At 44.1% G+C, this 19588-nt stretch overlaps 2 protein-coding genes across 2 annotated transcripts in view; both read right to left on the bottom strand.

Annotated features, from left to right (window-relative positions):
- Positions 1–1989: 1989 nt before the first annotated feature.
- Positions 1990–15492, bottom strand: LOC311591102 (extracellular calcium-sensing receptor-like; the record flags this gene model as incomplete). Its single annotated transcript, XM_084770470.1, has 6 exons — positions 1990–2888; positions 4267–4390; positions 7037–7246; positions 9251–10048; positions 12556–12847; positions 15284–15492. 6 exons carry the CDS (start codon positions 15490–15492, stop codon positions 1990–1992), a joined length of 2532 nt encoding a protein of 843 aa, XP_084626596.1.
- A 3256-nt stretch (positions 15493–18748) lies between these two features.
- Positions 18749–19588, bottom strand: part of LOC311591101 (vomeronasal type-2 receptor 26-like) — a gene marked incomplete at both ends in the record, with an annotated part of 14784 nt that continues 13944 nt past the window's right edge. Inside the window, one exon of the mRNA XM_084770469.1 lies at positions 18749–19588. This exon is cut by the window's right edge and continues 137 nt beyond it. Within this exon, the coding sequence (XP_084626595.1) occupies positions 18749–19588 (840 nt within the window).

Below are 19588 nucleotides of genomic sequence, written 5' to 3'. Positions count from 1 at the left end.
CACACACTTCATACATACACAGGAGAGTATTTCTATGTAAGAAAGCAAATTTCGGGCTTTGTTATTCCAAATGATAAGTATAATTTTATAGCATAATCCCACTATTGAAGTTAAAGGCTCCTGCTACTAAGCCAAAGGACCCCAACTCAATCCACAAATCTACTGACTGGAGAGAACTGACATCTGAAACTTGCCCTCTGAACTCCAAATATGTGCTGTGGTGTGTCCATGCCCAAAGAAACAGACACAAACACAGAGGGAACACACACAAACACACCAATCTAGGAATCAATAAACATAAAACTACAAGTATATAGACTATGTCAGTAATAATTCCTACTCACTCATATATAACACTATAGTTATTTAGAATTCACTTTCAATAGTTGGGCCTTTTCCAAGAAATAAGAATATTAGGAATATTATGTAATACATTGATAATTCATTTTCATACTAGTTTTATTGAGCAATAATTCACACAGTGTACAATTCATCCATGTCCACTATATAATTTTCCATATGTGGGAGCACACTTAGATCCCAGTACTCAGGAGGCAGAAGCAGGAGGAGTGCTCCAAGTAGGAAGCCAGCCAGACTGCCTCAAATAATGAATAAAAGGAGAGGACAATCTACTATATCTGTTTTCTATTATAACTAGTAATGAATACTTTTTAACTCTTGGATACATGTGAGAAGTGGTGTGCGTGTTCGAGCGCCTGTGCACACAGAGGCCAGAGGTGGTGGTTGCCATGGAGTTAGATTTGCAGATGGCTGTGAGCTGGCCCACACGTGTTCAGGCAACCAAGCGGAGGTCCTCTAGCAGGGCTGTAAGGATTCTTCAACACCAAGCCATCTCTCTGGTCCCACCTAGCATTTTAGAACTTCTCACATCAGAAAGAAATACTGCACCAACTAGTCTTCACTCCTCATCTCTAATCTCCATGACAAAACTCAAGAGATTAGCAGTCTGATATATTTCTCTATGGGTTCACTCCTTGAGGGTATTTCATAAAGTGGAGTTTAAGATGTATGATTTTCTTTGACTGGATTCGACAACTCAGTATAAAATTCACAAGGCATAACCATGCATTACACAGAATTCTTATTATTCTTACATTTTTTTCATATCCTGAATAATATCTTAGTAATTGCCTAAGCCACAGCAAAGATTCATCAACTACATAACATAAAAAGTATTTCCACTTTTAGTATAGAAATAATGCTTCTACAAAGATTCATTTACAGTCTTTAACATACATGATTTATTTTTCTTGGGAACATGTCTAAGACTGAGATTGCTAAGTCACATGGTAAGTCCATGAAGGAACTCTCAGTGAAAGGTTCAATCCCCAGTTCTGCACCTCTCAGACAAAAAAGACAACTTGGTAATATGCAAGAGACAGTCCTGGCATCCTTATTAGGTGACCTACATTGATACTGAGCTACCTATTGCCTACACCTGGGCAGGGTAATGAGGTCCTAACCATACCTGGTCCTTGGCTGGTGCATCAGTCACCCTGCCCGGCATGGCCGAGATTTGTTGGCGCTGTTGGTGTCTTATGAAGCTCCTTTCCTATTTGGGTCCTTCTTTGCCCACTTCCAATAACTTTTAGCATTATGTGTCTTCATTGCCCGCTTGCAATAATTTTTAGCATATATGGGGCCTTCTATACCCACTTGCAATAACTTTTACCATATATGGGGCCTTCTATACCCACTTGCAATAACTTTTAGCAGTACATATGGAGAAATAAGTCATTGACCATCTATATGTCCACTCTAAATACAGCACTTATTGGTTTTTTATTCTCAGTCTCTCACTTTCATCTTGAGCTGTCCTTTAAATAACTACATCCACAGAGAAGCAGTGAGCCAGAACCATGCAGGAGGTCCTGGTGACAGTGCCGGGCACTAAGTCATGAGGCTTTGTGGTGTGGACCCGGGAAGACACCTTCTCTGGAGCACCGCACCCTTCCTATCCAGCTGTGCCTAGTGGTCTTGAACTTGCCAGGCAGGGATGTTCTTCTCGGGCTTCAGCAAGATGATGTAGCACTTGGGGATAAAGATGCCACCCAGAAGCCCAGCAGTGGAAGCCAGGATGGAGAAGATCTCTACAGCCACAGTGGACTTGCCCCGGGCACTGTGGTACAGGGGCAGGAAGGCTGTCCAGACACTGCAGAACAGCAGCATGCTGAAGGTGAGGAACTTTGTCTCATTGAAGACATCTGGCAGGGCCCTGGCCAGAAAAGCCACAGAGAAGGTAACCCCTGCCAGGAAGCCCAAGTAGCCAAGCACACAGAAGAAGGTGGTGCCAGAACCCTCCTGGCACTGGATGACAATGTGCTGAGGTTCTGACACCATGTCCCTGTGTGGGAACGGTGGGGAGGTGGCCAACCAGACCCCACAAAGAACAACCTGAATTAAGGAAGCAATAAGGACCACTGAGGAGGAAGCACCAAGGCTCAGGCACACCCGAATCCTGCCCCCTGGCCTGATGACCCTGAAGGCCAGGACCACTGTGACAGTCTTGGCCAGAACAGAAGAGACAGCCACCGTGAACACCACGGCAAAGGTGGTCTGACGGAGGAGGCACGTGGTGACACTGGGTCGGCCTAGGAACAGCAAGGCACACAGGGCACAGAGGGAAAGAGAGATCAGGAGTAAGTAGCTGAGAGCTCTGTTGTTGGCCCTCACCACAGGTGTGTCCCGATGCTTCAGGAACACTCCAAGGACCAGGACAGCCATGACACACAAGAAGATTGACACCAGAGCCAGTATGAATCCCAGTGGTTCCTCAAAGGCCAGGAAGATCTCTGTCCTGGGCAGGCAACGGTCTCTAGTGTGACTCGAGTACTGCTCCTTGGGGCACAGAAGACATCTCTTCATGTCTATGGGAGACACAGACACAGAATGGGGAGTTGGAGCTGGGTGTGGCTGCACATCACTTAATCTCAACAATTGAGAGAAAGGGGCATGGGGAATTCTACCATTTCCAGATCTGCCTGGTCAAAATACTAAGCCCCAAGCCAGCCTGAGCTGCATTGTAGATCATGTCTCAAAATCAAACAACATACCCAAAAGAAGACACACACACACACACACACACACACACACACACACAGTTTGCCATGAGAGTACACAGAGGAGGACTCTGACAGTGAAAATTGATGACAATTTGGTTTTGCATTTCCAGATTTTCACAGGAGTAAGCTCTGTAGCTCAAACAGACAGGAATGTTATGTTCTGTTCATATTCAACTCGGGGATGAACACTCTTCATACAGAGAGAGAAGGAAGTCACAAAGGAACACCCACCAAACAGCACCATTTACAAGAAGTTTAAACAGCAACTGAAAATTTTCAGTGTCAGAGAAAGTCAGGGTGCTTTTACGAGACCGGAGAAGCTTGTGGAAATATCTAATGTATCTCTTCTTTTTTTCACTCTTTTTTTCTTTCCTTTTTTTCCTTTTCAAGATAAGGTTCAAAAATGTAACCTCAGCTAGCCTGAAACTCATTCTGTAGACCAAGTTGGTTTCAAACTCACAGATATAGCCTTCCTCTGCCTCCTCATGCTTGGACTAATTGCCTGAAACATCACTATCCAGTGAGTTATGTTTCTTCATCAGGGGACAAAGGATGTGCAGTATTTGTGAAGAGACAATTCATTAGGCTGTGCAACTATGGTTCATTCATTTGTCTGTCTCAATAAAGAAGTCTCCAAAGAAAAATCATAAGACTAGCTTTCTCAATGGCGTTTCCACATGAAGTCTACAAGAAAACCAAGACTGTGCAATATCTCAGCAGGTGAGTGTGATTATTAGAATAAGAATGGTCCCCACATATTTGAATGTTTGGCTCCGAGTTGGTGGACTGTCAGGATGGATTGGGGGGTGTAGCCTTGATGGAAGTGATGTGTCCCTGTGGGTAGCCTTTGAGAGTTCAATATTCCACATCAGGCTCACTCTCCAGTTTCCTGCCTGCCTGCTGCCTGCTGCCTGCTGCCTGCTGCCTGCTGCCTGTGGAGCACAGTGTAAGCTCCTAGTTACAGCTGGGACACCATGCCTGGAGCGGGCCTGCTACCATCTGTCCTGCCATGAGGTTCATGGACTCATCCTCTGAAACTCTAAGTAAGGCCACAGTTCAACGCTTTTCCTCAAAAGCAGACTTGCCCATGGTGCCCCTTCACAGCAGGAGAACAGTAACTAACACACGAGGAGGCTCACAGTGCCCTGTGGACCCCTCAGATTCCAGCTCCTCATGCCCTTACCTCTTTGGTCTGCAAAGTGTCCCTCGGGGCAGGGACTGCAATCAAAACAGCAGTGGGGGGCTCCCAGACGGGAAACTTGGCTGAACCCTGGAAGGCAGCTTTCACTGCAGTTTGAGGTGGGCACCTGGTAACAGTGAACACAGCATCACCAGTGAATCTCCAGGGATACAGATGCTTGACTCACCCTCAGACACAGAACAAAATACTTTCCTCTCTCTCTGCTACATGGATGTCTTTCAGGAAACATGTCTCTCCAAGAGATGTCAGATGGAACAGGCATCGTTATATGTGATACAGGAAGGGCTATCCCTAGCTTACATAACTAAGGGCTTCAAAAACTTAGCTAAGCTGTGTGATGTGTTGTCTTTCAAATATGCCCCCTCCATCATCAATTCTGGAGGTATGGTGGCTAGAGAGATGGCCCAGCTAGGAGGAGGACAGGCTGCTTGCTCTTCAGGAGAAGCATGTTTGAATCGCCAGAATCCACCTCGTACCTCACACTGTCGCACTGTAATTCCATTCCAGAGGATCCCCGTCACTCTTCTCACACCACAGGCACACACTACACATAACACATACATATATATTCAGCCAAAACTTCCAAACATGCAAAATAAAAATTGTAAATGATGGAAGCACATGGCTTTCTGTCAAGTTGGCCTTCTTGCCTCAGTGACTCAGAAAAGCAGCATTGTTCCTTTACTTCTTTTTTATCCCTTTTTCTTTCTTTTACATGGACTCCACAGCCTGCACATGCTTCCCTTATTGCTCTCAGTGCTCAAGTCTTTATACAGACTTGTGGCTGCTTGCTGGGCTGCATGTCTGACTCATAGGACATGGCTGTCACTCTTCCTATTCCCTGTTGCCTTTCTCTCTGAAACTATCGAGATTTACAATTTGGCTGCCCTATTGTTTTTGCTTAAACTATAAAAATAATATATCATCATAATTCAATATAAGGAAATTGTATGTATTGACACCCTCAACTCCTCCTATCACCTCTCTTGCCTCTCTCTCTCTCTCTCTCTCTCTCTCTCTCTCTCTCTCTCTCTCTCTCTCTCTCTCTCTCTCTCTCTCCACTGCCTCCCAAGAACTGGCTCTGTAGAACAGGTTGGCTAAATACTCATTGAAATCTTCATTTCTCTACCTTAGAGTGCTGGGGTTATAGGATTACCCCACATCACACAGCTGACTCAGTTCCTCTTAAAACAGCTCCACCAACAGGCAAGGGTTATGAAGACGGAAGTGTGTGATGCTGAGATCTCTGCCACAACAGAAGAGGTGAGAAATCCCTCCCAGAGCAAGCCAATAAAAGGCCTTTCACAGGAACCCTCTGACCACTTACCATGTGTCCTTTGTTCTTGAGTAACACATGAAAGGGAAACTGCTCTTGTTGAAACACTTAAGCCCAACATTGACTGGAGATGCCACCAGAACAAAGTTAGACAAAGTGGTATCAGATGGGACTCCTGTTGACTGGCTTATGGCATGAGGCTGAGACATTTCTATGCACCAGACAACACACATAGGCATGCCTATCTCAAAATGGCCAATCATTTTGTTAATAATCGTCAGGATTAGAGCATCAAATGTTTCTAAAGGTGTTGTGTGTTGGACTACTAGTCAGCAGATGGTGGTTTGTTGAAAAATGATTGGATCTTGATGCATCTAACCGAATCAATGGATTAATTCCTCACTGGATTCATAACCTGAAAAACTACTGTAGATATTGGAAATAAAACTGGAGCCTAATTGGAAGAAGTGGGTTTGGGAATTGTATGCTGGTAAGCTGTAACTTGTTCACATATCTGATCTATGTACAGCCTCACCTAATATGTTCCTAGACACCATGAGTTGGGCAATCTCTTCAAGCACACATGTCTGCTGCCATGATGTACTGCCTCAAGCTCACACACTCAAATCAATGGATTGTTCTCACCCTGAAGCTCTAAAACCACAAGTCAATAAAAACTTTTCCTCACTTCACACTGTTCCTCAGGTATTTGTCAAGGTGTGGGGAAATCTAATGAATGAATTAAACAGTGTCTTCTGATTAAACTTCTGTGGGAAGGTGTTTAGCTCAGTGTGTCACTATCTTCTTCTTCAAAGAGCAGGTCCTGAACACAGAAAATGAGAACACCCTCAAAATATCACCAGGCCCAGGTTCTGATTTATTTCGTGAGTCTTGTATGTTCTTTAGCCCATGTTTCACAAGTGTGTATGGTGTAAACATGTATATGTTCCTTACAGTGTCTATGTGGAATTATGAGAATGTATGTACAAGTGCATGTGAGGACAATGTCACTGCTGGATTCTTCCTCCTTTGCTCTTCCACTACAACCAGTGAAGCAGATGCTCAAAATAAAAACCAAGAATTCACTAATATGCTTAGTATTATTACGTAGCTTGCTTTGGTATCTCCTTGCATCCACCATCCAAGAATGAAATTACAGGTACCACACCACCCACTCAGCAGGTACAAGTGTTCTGGAGGACCACTGTCTGGTCCTTGTGCTTGCACAGCAAACACTTTAACCACTGAGCCATCTCACCAACAGCAGCTCTGATGTATTTATTTTTTGGCTCACTCAGTATCATTCAGAGAAAGGTCTCTGAGTAGGTAAAGAACATCATCACTTATGACTGACTGGCCAAATCCACAGCCACATCCACTTCATGCACAAGGAGGGATGAAGAACCCTAGATAAGGAATTTCCTGTAGATTTCAACACTCTAGGACAAGAGTCAGCTCTGCATTCAGGCAACTCACGTGGAGATCCTTCTTCAAATGGACCATCATTTTCTTCCCTGAAGAATCTTGAGGGTCTATCATTCCTACACTAACCAAATGGAATACACCCTCAGGGGTCTTCTGCCCTTGAAAAATGTCAAACGTTGTCACCAAATCTCCATTGTCATCAAACATAATCTCACTTCCATCAGGAGTCTTGAAGTGCACCTTTCTGAGGGCATGAAGCAGCTAAGGAAGAAAAGGAGACATTGTAGACTGGGCTGGGACAGTACTAGGGATTATCTGTATGGCCTCTGCAGTGATACTGAGCAACTTCCATTAAAATCTGGCTTCAGTAGTTATAAGGGAGTTCAAGGAACTGTGATATTTTCTGAAATAAAAAAATTCTAGGTTTAATTCAATAACACTTCATAATATTTTATCTTGAAATTTTAGGATATAATATACAATGTGTCTGTGTGTGTCTGTGTGTGTCTGTGTGTGTGTGTGTGTACACTTCTTGTCCACTTTGCAAAGCTCAGAGAAAAACTCTCAGGAATATTTTCTTCTGATCCAGCCTCTAGACTCAGGAATGGAACTTAAGCTTGGGGACAAGTGCCTTCACCCACTGAACATTCTCACCACCCTTAAAATTAAACCCAGAAACATCTCAATGTGGTGCTGGCTCTAGGGTCTCATTAGGCTGTGCAGAATAGTGCACAGCCCACCACACTGTTTAGATGCCAAACACTTGTATCTTCCACAGACTGGACACAGCCCACTGAGGCCTCCCAATCACTCAGACCACTCTGTCACACATCTTCACTCACACCCATGTGGCTCTTCTTATTTGTCTCCATTCTATGGTGCTCATAAAAGCTGTCCTGGACATCAACAGTGCTGTCTTCCCATGGAGAGGTTTCTTGTCCTCTTCTCTGCAACACTGGTATTTCAACCTCTCCTCCTCTCCTTTCCCTTCACACACTCCTCACTCTTTCATCTACTTTACATCTTCATCATAGGCTACAAACAGACATCACCACCCTCACATGCGCTTATCTTTAGACAGCTTCTTGCTTTGTACTATAAGTTGACCTTGAACTTGGGATCCTGTGAAGCCAACCTCCTATGGGCTAAGGTGACAAACATGAGTCACCAAGCCCAGCCTACTATAAAACAAAATCTGGCAAACTCAGCCAATATGCCAAGAACTATAACTGGTCAGTCAGTTCAAACTATACGCATCCTCACCAGGCACACAGTACAAACTCAGAGAAGCTGAATGATGGGTATGAAAGTGTAGCCTCCCTCCTTAGCCACCACCCTCACTTTATCTCAATAATGAGCAAAGTGATTCCAAGAGGCTTCTGGGCCTTGCTTCCTGGAGTTCATTGGTGAAGACTGAAGATAGATGTAGATTGATGAATAGATAGATAGATAGATAGATAGATAGATAGATAGATAGATAGATAGACAAATAAAGCAAAATTACCAAAATGTATTACATAAATATATGAAGTCATCCACTACAGTTTTAAAATATAAAAATAACTACAGACTTGAATATTGGCTCATTGTGTAAAGACCATGCCATACAAGCTTGAGGGTAGCATTTCAAATATCTAGAAACCACCTAAATGTCAGGTCTATGAGGAAGACTTTGGTAATTACATCCTCATCACATGGAGACAGAAGATGACCAGAGCAAGCTGACTAGGAAGATTAGCCACACAAACAAGTCCTTTGGTTAGCGAGAGAGGCCATGCCCCAAAGAATAAGGTAGAAGAGTGATTGCGAGGTAATTTTTCACATCATCCTCAGACCTCAGACATGTGTGTACATCCAACCCATCTGGGTCAGGATGACTACACACATGTGTCCACACTCATGCACCAAAATTTCTCCTTGAAATTTGAATTTGCAGCATGTGTATAATGACAAGTATCCTCTATTTATGAAAGCTCAAATTGGGGATACTAAAAAATATTTGTTGTTCCCTGAAAGATTAATTTGACAAACAACCTGAATTTGCTATGTCAACCAACACAACAGGGAATACACTCATCTGAGATCATAGGCAAGCATGGACCACATGTCCAATGGTGCTTCTAAGATGCATCTCAGTAACAAGGATGAGATGGAACGGCTGTAGCATACAGTGTGCTATAGCACTGTAGCTTAGTAAAAGCTTAGCCAGTCTTGGATCCTGGCTATCACTGAGTCGTCCACACTTCCGCTCTTGTCTTCTCTCACCTGCCAGGGATGGAAGTCCTGGGAGTCTGTACATTTCCCATTCTGATGCCCGCAGGATAACACATCATGCAGGACATGGGCAATGCTGTAGACAGCTGTGTAGGCAGCATCAATTTTACTCACTTCTTGGAAAGGATACTGCTTGTATTTCAGACTCTCATGCCCTGAGCAGAAATGAACTCCCTCTGTCACTGTGCTATTCTGCTGAGGCCATGAACAATCAAAGGTGGACTCCCAGAACTTCTTTATAAACATGTCTTCAGGGGTCTGGCTAGGGCGCAGCTGAGCAAGGAACTCAGGGAAGCCAATTGCCCTGCTGCTGTGATACAGAAGGCCAAATGTGCCGTGCAAGACATGAGAAATGCCTGGAATGGTCAGAGCGAGAGCCATATGCAGGGTGCCCTTGCTGACCCACACCTGGCCAGAGACATTTACACCCAGTAAGCCATACAGGATGAACTCAAAATTAGAGTTGCTTAAGAAAATCAGAACGACTTTGGCGGTGCATTTCTGCATCTTCTGGACAGTCTCTTCAATCTTCCCCGAAAACTGGTCAGAAGGGACATAGAGGTGGAACTCAATGCACACACCAGCTGGGCTCAGCACCTCAGTGGCCAGAGAGCTGGCCTGCTGCCCAAAGTCATCATCATTGGCCAGAATGATCACCCAGGACCACCGGAAGTGAATTATCAGGTGCGCAGCTGCACGGGAGGATATATGGTCACTAGTCAGGGTCCTAAGGAAGGATGGGAACTGGATCTTGTCACTCAGGCTGGGCAGTGAAGATGAGTAACTGATCTGTCAAGGAAGAGTCAGGGAACATGACAGTAGGTGAGAGCCGGCACTAAGTGAAATCTAATGCTCTGATTGGATTATAGAAAGGAGGGAGGGAACTAGAATGGTAGGCTAGCCAATCAGAATCCTTCTAGTTCTAGTAGAGGACCCATGTTTGATTCCCAACACCAACATCATATGTTGGGAATCAGATAAATGCCTCTAGCTTCAGGCCCAGGAAGGCCTCTTCTGGCTTCCTCCCACACATGTGGCACAGGCTCACAAAGACATACACACACATATAAATGTATATTAAAATTCTAAAGGTAACTTTGATAAAGGACTTGATATCACATTTTGGGAAGTCCGCTGGATCTGCCAAGCATCTGTGCACCCCCTCACTAGTGATCATCCCAGACAGTCCTGTGGGATAGCTTTCCCTGTTCCCTTCTCAGGTCCTGCCCATCGCCCTACCCTGCATATTTATTCTTGCACTGCAGGTAGGCTTAGTCTGACTCTTGTTTTGCACAGTGATGTGAGGTTGTGCTTTAGATATTTCATGTGTAAGTGTGCACACGAGTGTGTCTGTCTTTCTGTCCATCCATCTGTCCATCTGTGATGATGCACATGTAGAGGAAAGAGGATAAATTGAGAGGGCTGGTTTTCTTCCATCATTTGGGTTCCAGAAGCACAAACTGAAGTCATCAACCTTGTTATGAAGAATCTTTACATAAAAAACCATCTTGCTGTCCTTAGTTAGAATCAATAAGCCAGGAGCTCTTATCAAACCACTATTGTGTGATTTCCCTTGTCTGAGAGAAATGGGAGTCGGATTTCTCAATTTGTCAAGGAATAGATGGTACCATCCTCTCAGGGAAAAAAGGTGAGTTTTTAAAGATGTGAAAAGTGGGGTTCTATGTCTGTGAGAGTTTGTTGTTGCTGTTGACATTATTTTGGATTTAGCAACACAGGATGTGGCTACTCTGCCTCAGGGCATTAGTACAAAACTTCTTCAGCCACTACAAGGTATTACAGGTTATTCTGCCTTTACACAAACACCTAGCATCTAGTGGTTCATAGGGAGGGATACGGCTGACTCTGTCTCATACAAGTGGTCCTACCAGATGGGGCAATAAAATAGAAGATATTCAGTTATGTTTGGATTGTCGACAAACAATGATATGTTAAGTATAAGTTTGTCTCATGAAACACACATGACTAATTGGAGACAAATTATATTTTAATAGATTTATTGGGGCAAACTTAGACTAAAAACGACTGTTTCTCTTTAACGCAAATTTTTGTTATTTTCCATGTATAAGTGTTTTGCCTGCATGTATGACTGTGCACTACATTTATGTCTGCTGCCCCTGGAGGACAAAAGAGGAAGTCCCATTGATGGAAATGTTGTTTAAGATGATTGTGAGACTCCACATGTGTAGAGGGAATCCATCTTATGTCCTCTGCAAGATGCAGTAAGTTCTCTTAAACTCTGAGTCATCTCTCCAAACCCTGGAATTCAAATTTAACTGCGGCTTCCCTTGCCACCTTACAAGAAGAAAAACAAGAAGTTTTTGACATATTTTTAAAACATCAAGTTTTTGTACTGGACATGATAGTGCAGGGCACTCAGGAATATGAGGATAAAGGATCAAGAGTTCAAGGGCAGCCTGGGTTACATAGAGAAACCCTGCCTCAACACACACACACACACACACACACACACACACACACACACACACACACCTTAAAAACAAAAATGAAGATTGGCTCTGGCTGTGTGAGAGTAGAAATATGGATTTTCTACTGCATTAAATATACCTAAATGTGAAAAGAAAGAGAGAAGGCACAATGACTAAACCCACTTATGACAAAACCATGAGTATAGGAGCTCAGATCCATGTACATATGTAACAACTTGGTGATCCCCTTAAACGTGTCACCTCAACTCCATGAAGACTGCATACAGCAGATTCAGATGTGTGTATGTCTTTGTGACTTTGTGCCACAGGTGTGGGAGGAAGCCAGAAGAGGCCTTCCTGGACCTGAAGCTAGAGGCATTTGTCTTATTCCCAGCTGTATAGCAAAATTCATGGGCCAAGATAGGTGGATATTTGCTACTATTTCAGAGATTCTGAGTTCAATTTGCAGCACACAAATACAGGCAAAACACATCAGTAACTGCAGCTACAATATCCTATTTTGACTTCAATAGATACTTGGTAAACACGTGTGCATGTGTGTGTGTGTGTACACAGAAGATTCATATATAAGATAAAAATAAGTAAATTTTTAGAAATATAGATTTGAATTTTGTTATATCCACAGTATGCTTGACAATGCAGGGGGGCTATAGTTCTCTCTACAGTACACAGCCATGGAGAAGAGGACCAGGTTGGAAATGGAGAACATTTCAGGGAACCTGGCACCACAGTGGAGCTCCTCACTACTGTGACCACCAACATCAATTTCACATCATCACTAAGGGATGGTACTGCACTCATGAAGGAATAAGGCTATGAGTAACTCACCTGAGGAAATTTGTACAGCCCCAGAAGTCTGGCCATGGACACAGACAGCGATGACCGTGTGTCCCCAACCAGTGCAGCCTGAGGAGAGCCATGCTGACACACGTAGTTGGGGATGGGCTCCTCCTGCCCCGTGAGGAAGCTCATAGTCTCATGGAGGGCTCCATGCACTGAGTCCCCAGAGTTTCGAATGGAGAAGCCCAGGGTCACATTGGGCAACAAGTGAGCACTCCTATTAATCTCCTCAATGGCAAACACGAAACTCTGGGCCACCCTGTACCCCCAGTTGGAGACACTGAGGGAAAGAGAAGACCACATTTATCACTCATTATGGGGTAAATGCAACAAGAATAAACTCTGTGACTCAAGTGATTCAAGTATAAATATGTTTTTCCACAGATGCTTGTGCACAGATGTGCATAGGAGCAGGACTCAGAACAGTCCAAGGGGGTCCACAGGGAATGTGCAGAAGGTAACCAAAGGGATTAGTTTCTAGACAGGAGCAATATTTGGAGATCTAGTGCATAAGCCAGGTTTGATGGCACACATGTTTATTCTCAGCTGTCAAGAGACAGAGGCTCTGTGAGTCAGAGACCAGAACATTGTCTACATAGCTACTTCCAGGCAGCCAGAACTACACAGAACACCCTGTCTCAAGGAAACAAGGAAAATAATCTATTGAATGGTGTGGTTGGATACAGTTACTTGTACCTAACATTGATTTCAGAAGGTCCAGAAGATAGAGGGAAGGGGTTTGAAATGTGGTCTTCAGTCATGACTGAGACACTGCACACATGATCTCACAGCAGCTCAACTGCCTGCACTCGACTACACAAGCCTGAGCCTTCAACAGCCAACATGGGTGGGGCAATTCCACATGGGACACTGCTCCTCCTTGCTGAACTATTGGCAACTGATGTATTTGCGTGGGGAGAAAGGCTGTCATTTTCTCTCTATGCACTCATTCAGGTATTGAAATGACCAAGCTCCAGTGGACAGGTCCAAACTAGAAGCCACACATATGACCCTGATTTCTATCAATGGGTACAAAACCAAAAGGCATCAATTTCAGAAATGGACCTGCAGAGAGTAATAGGAAATGAAATGTATGGAAGGAAAATAACAGAGGATGGGAGAACGACAATAAACTATATGCACTATATAAACATAAAATTGTCAAAGACTAAATCTAATAAATTGTAATGCCTATGCATACAGGCAACACCAAGATTGTGCAACATTTAGACATTTTTCATATATTTATTGGAACATTTGATCAACAACAATAATTAAAGAAAAGACATGAATTTGAAAGGGGTGCATATAGGAGGCATACAAAGGAGTAAAGACATATATGTGTAGATAGATAGATAGATAGATAGATAGATAGATAGATTTTTACATAGATATCTATAGATATAGATATATACATATATACATATAGAGAGAGAGAGAGAGGAGTGAGATAGGGTCTCCCTCTGTATGGCTATCTAGCCTGGAATGCACAAGATCCACTTGCCTCTCTGGGTCCTGAAACCTAGGATAAAAGGCACATGCCACCATTCCCAACTGAGGTTGTACACTTCAATTAGGTGTTAAATATGTTAATGCTGAGAGTATATTTGACTTTAGATGAGGAAAAGATTCCACATCAGCTAATCTAACCTCCACCTCACTAGAGAGCTGAGAATGACCTTGAACTTCTTTTATGTGTGTATGGGCACACACACATATGTAAGCCAGATGTTGGCCTCTGGTATCATCATCTAATACGCTTAGTGTGGGATGAGTGTGTGTGCGTGTATGTGTGTGCTTGTGGGAGGTGTGTCTGTGGGGGGGGTTGGGTGTGCATGTGGGGGGGTCAGTGTGCTTCTCTGTATGTCTGTGTATAGAGATGTGTGCCTGTGTCTCTGTGTCTGTGTTGAGCTGTGTATATCTGTGTCTGTGTGTGTTTGTGTTTTTATATCTGTCTTTGTCTGTGTGTGTCTGTGTCTGTATCCATGTGACTGTTATCTATGTTGTGCATGGGTGTATTTCCTTGGTGGGAAAAAGTCACGCTCAGCCACAGCAACAAGTAAAGAAGGATATTAAGACTTTAAAAATAATAATATAAACCATAAGGCTGAGTTGGGAACTACTGTATGCAACAGTAGTTAGAAAATCTAGGACAAGAATGGGCAAAGGAAGCTTTTAGCTACAGCTCAGTTCATGGAATTTGAGCCTCATGAACAAAGTGTGGAAGTACACGCCTATAGTCACAGGACCTAGAAGGTGGAGGCAGGAAGATCAGAAATTCAAGGTCAGCACTGATTACCTAGAAAACTGAGGAAACATGAACTCATGACAAATAAGAGCAGAAGAAATACAGTAAAGAAGAACCATGGTCCTGAGGACTGATGAACAACGTACTAATTACACATTTAGTCATTTGGCACACGCACCTGCCTAGACCCTCTTTTGAGTAGCAAGGACACACAAAAACTCAAAAATCCACCCGAGATGAGGAGCACACACATGACAGCTAGTGCAGGAGCAGCCTATGGTACAAATAAGAAAGATAGAGGGAGAGAGACAGTGTAAAAGGAGAGCTACAGAGCTATTACCTTTCTACACAGAGAATGGGGGTGGCCATCTAGCTGGGATTCAGAGAATCAACCCTTCTCCAAGACTTCACACAACTTTTCAAGCTGCTTCTAGCTTTCATAGATTCCTGCCCTAAGGAAGGACTTACCTTGAAGCCTGCAGCCCAGCTGGTGGGGCACTGAAGTCACACATGGTACCATTAGAGAAGTGAAAGATGGAGAAACTGCCCCCCACCATGACATCTCCAGGACGGTCAAAGCGAGGGCTCTGCCTTGGCAACAGCCAGGATCTCGGGGCAGGAAAGGCGGACCCAGAGACACAGACAAACAGAAGAGAAAGGAGGGCACACAGCCACATGCCTGCTGAGAGCCACACTGCCAAGGACAGGACAGCCCCATATGGGGCAGTGGCAAGCAGTGAAGGAGGCTTTTATCTGGAATATAGCCATTGATCAAGTCCCTCAGGCTAAGCCACACTGGGAAATCTAGGCCCACAGGCTGTGTGGAGATTATTGATCCTGAGAAGGTGGGTGGACTGGGTGGCCACAAAACCCCAGAGCCATTAGAAGTTGTATCCCTTCTCCTGAGGGTTCCTAGCCTCTCTGCATCCAAGGATACAGATCTTGGCATCACCTGCGACTATAAGAAGAGCAGCAATGGGCACAACTGTCTCCTGAGGGGCCTGCAAGGGTAGGAGCAGCTGTGCCCAGGGAGCTCAGGGCACTGGTTTGTAGAAAGGCCCCAGGTGGGGACAGGAAGCAACATGTCCAGTAGCTGAAAGGGAAATATTTTTAGTAGGTAGGTCAATCACTACAGCCCCGCATTGCCCCGCCATGTTTCTTGCATAGTGGTCATTCTTAGTGGTCATTGCAGTTCCTTAGAAAAGATTCTGAAATGTTTTATGATGGAGAATTTGGACACACACAAAACCAAACTGCAGAAAACGATGAATGCCCCTGTCATCCTGGAGTCATGACCTATTCTTCCAGGCTCCTGAGACTTTTATCTGTATTGCAAAACTGTACGTTCAATTTTTTTAACCAATATATTTTATGAACAACTTAGTGACCAAATATACGTAACTTATAACCCGACTAACCAAGACAATAGGAAATGAGGATTAATGGACACAATAACAAAACCATAAGGCTATCAGTTCCAAGGACCAATTCTCCGGGCACCATCTGCAGGATTTCTTCTGCTGGAACCTAGAGTAACCAGAACCCTGAACCTCAGCAGGAGCCAGAGCCTTGAAGCCTTCCCTCGAGTGGTTCTCTTTAGGTGTGTCTCGAAGTACAGCCATGAACACCCAAAATTATCCCAAGTCTCCAAAAAGCCCCACCTCCAGTTCTGGGCTCATTCATATATTTCCTGCCAGAGTTTGTTCACGGGATCTTTTCAGCTGGCAACAATCAAACTCAGGCATGAGGTGGTTGGTCTTTTAGTGGATTAACCTCACCTGTTTTTTTTCACAAGACCGTTCCAATCCCACACTTGGGATCCTAAAAAACAGGTTTATCTCTCCTTCAAAAAACAAATACCAAGCCCAGTAGAATGGCTCAGCAGGTAGACTCATTTGATAGACAAACTTTATGACCTCTGTTTGATACCATGAACACATATAAGCACAGAAGAAGAAAAATGACTCCACAAAGTTGTCCCCTGACTCCACATACAAGCAATGGCATCACACACACACACACACACACACACACACACACACACATACAAACACACACACACACACACACTTCATACATACACAGGAGAGTATTTCTATGTAAGAAGGCAAATTTCGGGCTTTGTTATTCCAAATGATAAGTATAATTTTATAGCATAATCCCGCTATTGAAGTTAAAGGCTCCTGCTACTAAGCCAAAGGACCCCAACTCAATCCACAAATCTACTGAATGGAGAGAACTGACATCTGAAACTTGCCCTCTGAACTCCAAATATGTGCTGTAGTGTGTCCATGCCCAAAGAAAAGACACAAACACAGAGGGAACACACACAAACACACCAATCTAGGAATCAATAAACATAAAACTACAAGGATATAGAGTATGTCAGTAATAATTCCAGCTCACTCATAAACCACACTATACTTATTTAGAATTCACTTCCAATAGTTGAGCCTTTTCCCAGAAATAAGAATATTAGGAACATTATGTAATACATTGATAATTCATTTTCATACTAGTTTTATTGAGCAATAATTCTCACAGTGTACAATTCATCCATGTCCACTATATAATTTTCCATATGTGGGAACACACTTAGATCCCAGTACTCAGGATGCAGAAGCAGGAGGAGTGCTCCAAGTAGGAAGCCAGCCAGACTGCCCCAAATAATGAATAAAAGGAGAGGACAATCTACTATATCTGTTTTCTATTATAACTAGTAATGAATACTTTTTAACTTTTGGATACATGTGGGAAGTGGTGTGCATGTACGAGTGCCTGTGCACACAGAGGCCAGAGGTGGTGGTTGCCATGGAATTAGATTTGCAAGTGGCTGCGAGCTGGCTCACACGTGTTCAGGCAACCAAGCGGAGGTTCTCTGGCAGAGCTATAAGTATTCTTCAACACCAAGCCATCTCTCGGGTCCCACCTAGCATTTTAGAACTTCTCACATCAGAAAGAAATACTGCACCAACTAGTCTTCACTCCTCACCCCTAATCTCCCTGACAAAACTCAAGAGATTAGCAGTCTGATATATTTCTCTATGGGTTCACTTCTTGAGGGTATTTCATAAAGTGGAGTTTAAGATGTATGATTTTCTTTGACTGGATTTGACAACTCAGTATAAAATTCACAAGGCATAACCATGCATTACACAGTATTCTTATTATTCTTACATTTTTTCATATCCTGAATAATATCTTAGTCATTGCCTAAGCCACAGCAAAGATTCATCAACTACATAACATAAAAAGTATTTCCACTTTTAGTATAGAAATAATGCTTCTACAAAGATTCATTTACAGTCTTTAACATACATGATTTATTTTTCTTGGGAACATGTCTAAGACTGAGATTGCTAAGTCACATGGTAAGTCCGTGAAAAAACTCTCAGTGAAAGGTTCAATCCCCAGTTCTGCACCTCTCAGACAAAAAAGACAAATTGGTAATATACAAGAGACAGTCCTGGCATCCTTATTAGGTGACCTACATTGATACTGAGCTACCTATTGCCTACACCTGGGCAGGGTACTTAGGTCCTAACCACACCTGGTCCTTGGTTGGTGCATCAGTCACCCTGCCTGGTATGGCCGAGATTTGTTGGCGCTGTTGTTGTCTTATGAAGCTCCTTTCCTATTTTGGTCCTTTTTTGCCCACTTCCAATATCTTCTAGCATTATGTGTCTTCCTTGCCCACTTGCAATAATTTTTAGCATATATGGGGCCTTCTATACCCACTTCCAATAACTTTTCACAATACATCTGGAGAAAACAGTCATTGACCATCTATATGTCCACTCTAAATACAGCACTTATTGGTTTTTTATTCTCAGTATCTCACTTTCATCTTGAGCTGTCCTTTAAATAACTTTAGATCCACAGAGAATCAGTGAGCCAGAACCATGCAGGAGGTCCTGGTGACTGCCCTGGGCACTAAGTCATGAGGCTTTGTGGTGTGGACTCGGGAAGACATCTTCTCTGGAGCACCACACCCTTCCTATCCAGCTGTACCTGGTGGCCTTGAACTTGCCAGGCAGGGGTGTTCTTCTCAGGCTTCAGCAAGATGATGTAGCACTTGGGGATGAAGATGCCACCCAGAAGCCCAGCAGTGGAGGCCAGGATGGAGAAGATCTCTACAGCCACAGTGGACTTGCCCCGGGCACTGTGGTACAGGGGCAGGAAGGCTGTCCAGACACTGCAGAACAGCAGCATGCTGAAGGTGAGGAACTTTGTCTCGTTGAAGACATCTGGCAGGGCCCTGGCCAGAAAAGCCACAGAGAAGGTACCTGCTGCCAGGAAACCCAAGTAGCCAAGCACACAGAAGAAGGTGGTGCCAGAACCCTCCTGGCATTGGATGACAATGTGCTGGGGTTCCGACACCATGTCCCTGTGTGGGAACGGTGGGGAGGTGGCCAACCAGACCCCACAAAGAACAACCTGAATTAAGGAAGCAATGAGGACCACTGAGGAGGAAGCACCAGGGCTCAGGCACACCCGGATCCTGCCCCCTGGCCTGGTGACCCTGAAGGCCAGGACCACTGTGACAGTCTTGGCCAGAACAGAGGAGACAGCCACCGTGAACACCACAGCAAAGGTGGTCTGACGGAGGAGGCACGTGGTGACACTGGGTCGGCCTAGGAACAGCAAGGCACACAGGGCACAGAGGGAAAGAGAGATCAGGAGCAAGTAGCTGAGAGCTCTGTTGTTGGCCCTCACCACAGGTGTGTCCCGATGCTTCAGGAACACTCCAAGGACCAGGACAGCCATGACACA

The sequence above is a fragment of the Acomys minous genome, assembly GCF_964271855.1.
Source record: "Acomys minous genome assembly, chromosome: 20".
Lineage (NCBI taxonomy): Eukaryota > Metazoa > Chordata > Mammalia > Rodentia > Muridae > Acomys > Acomys minous.
This window is presented reverse-complemented; position numbering and strand designations above follow the sequence as displayed.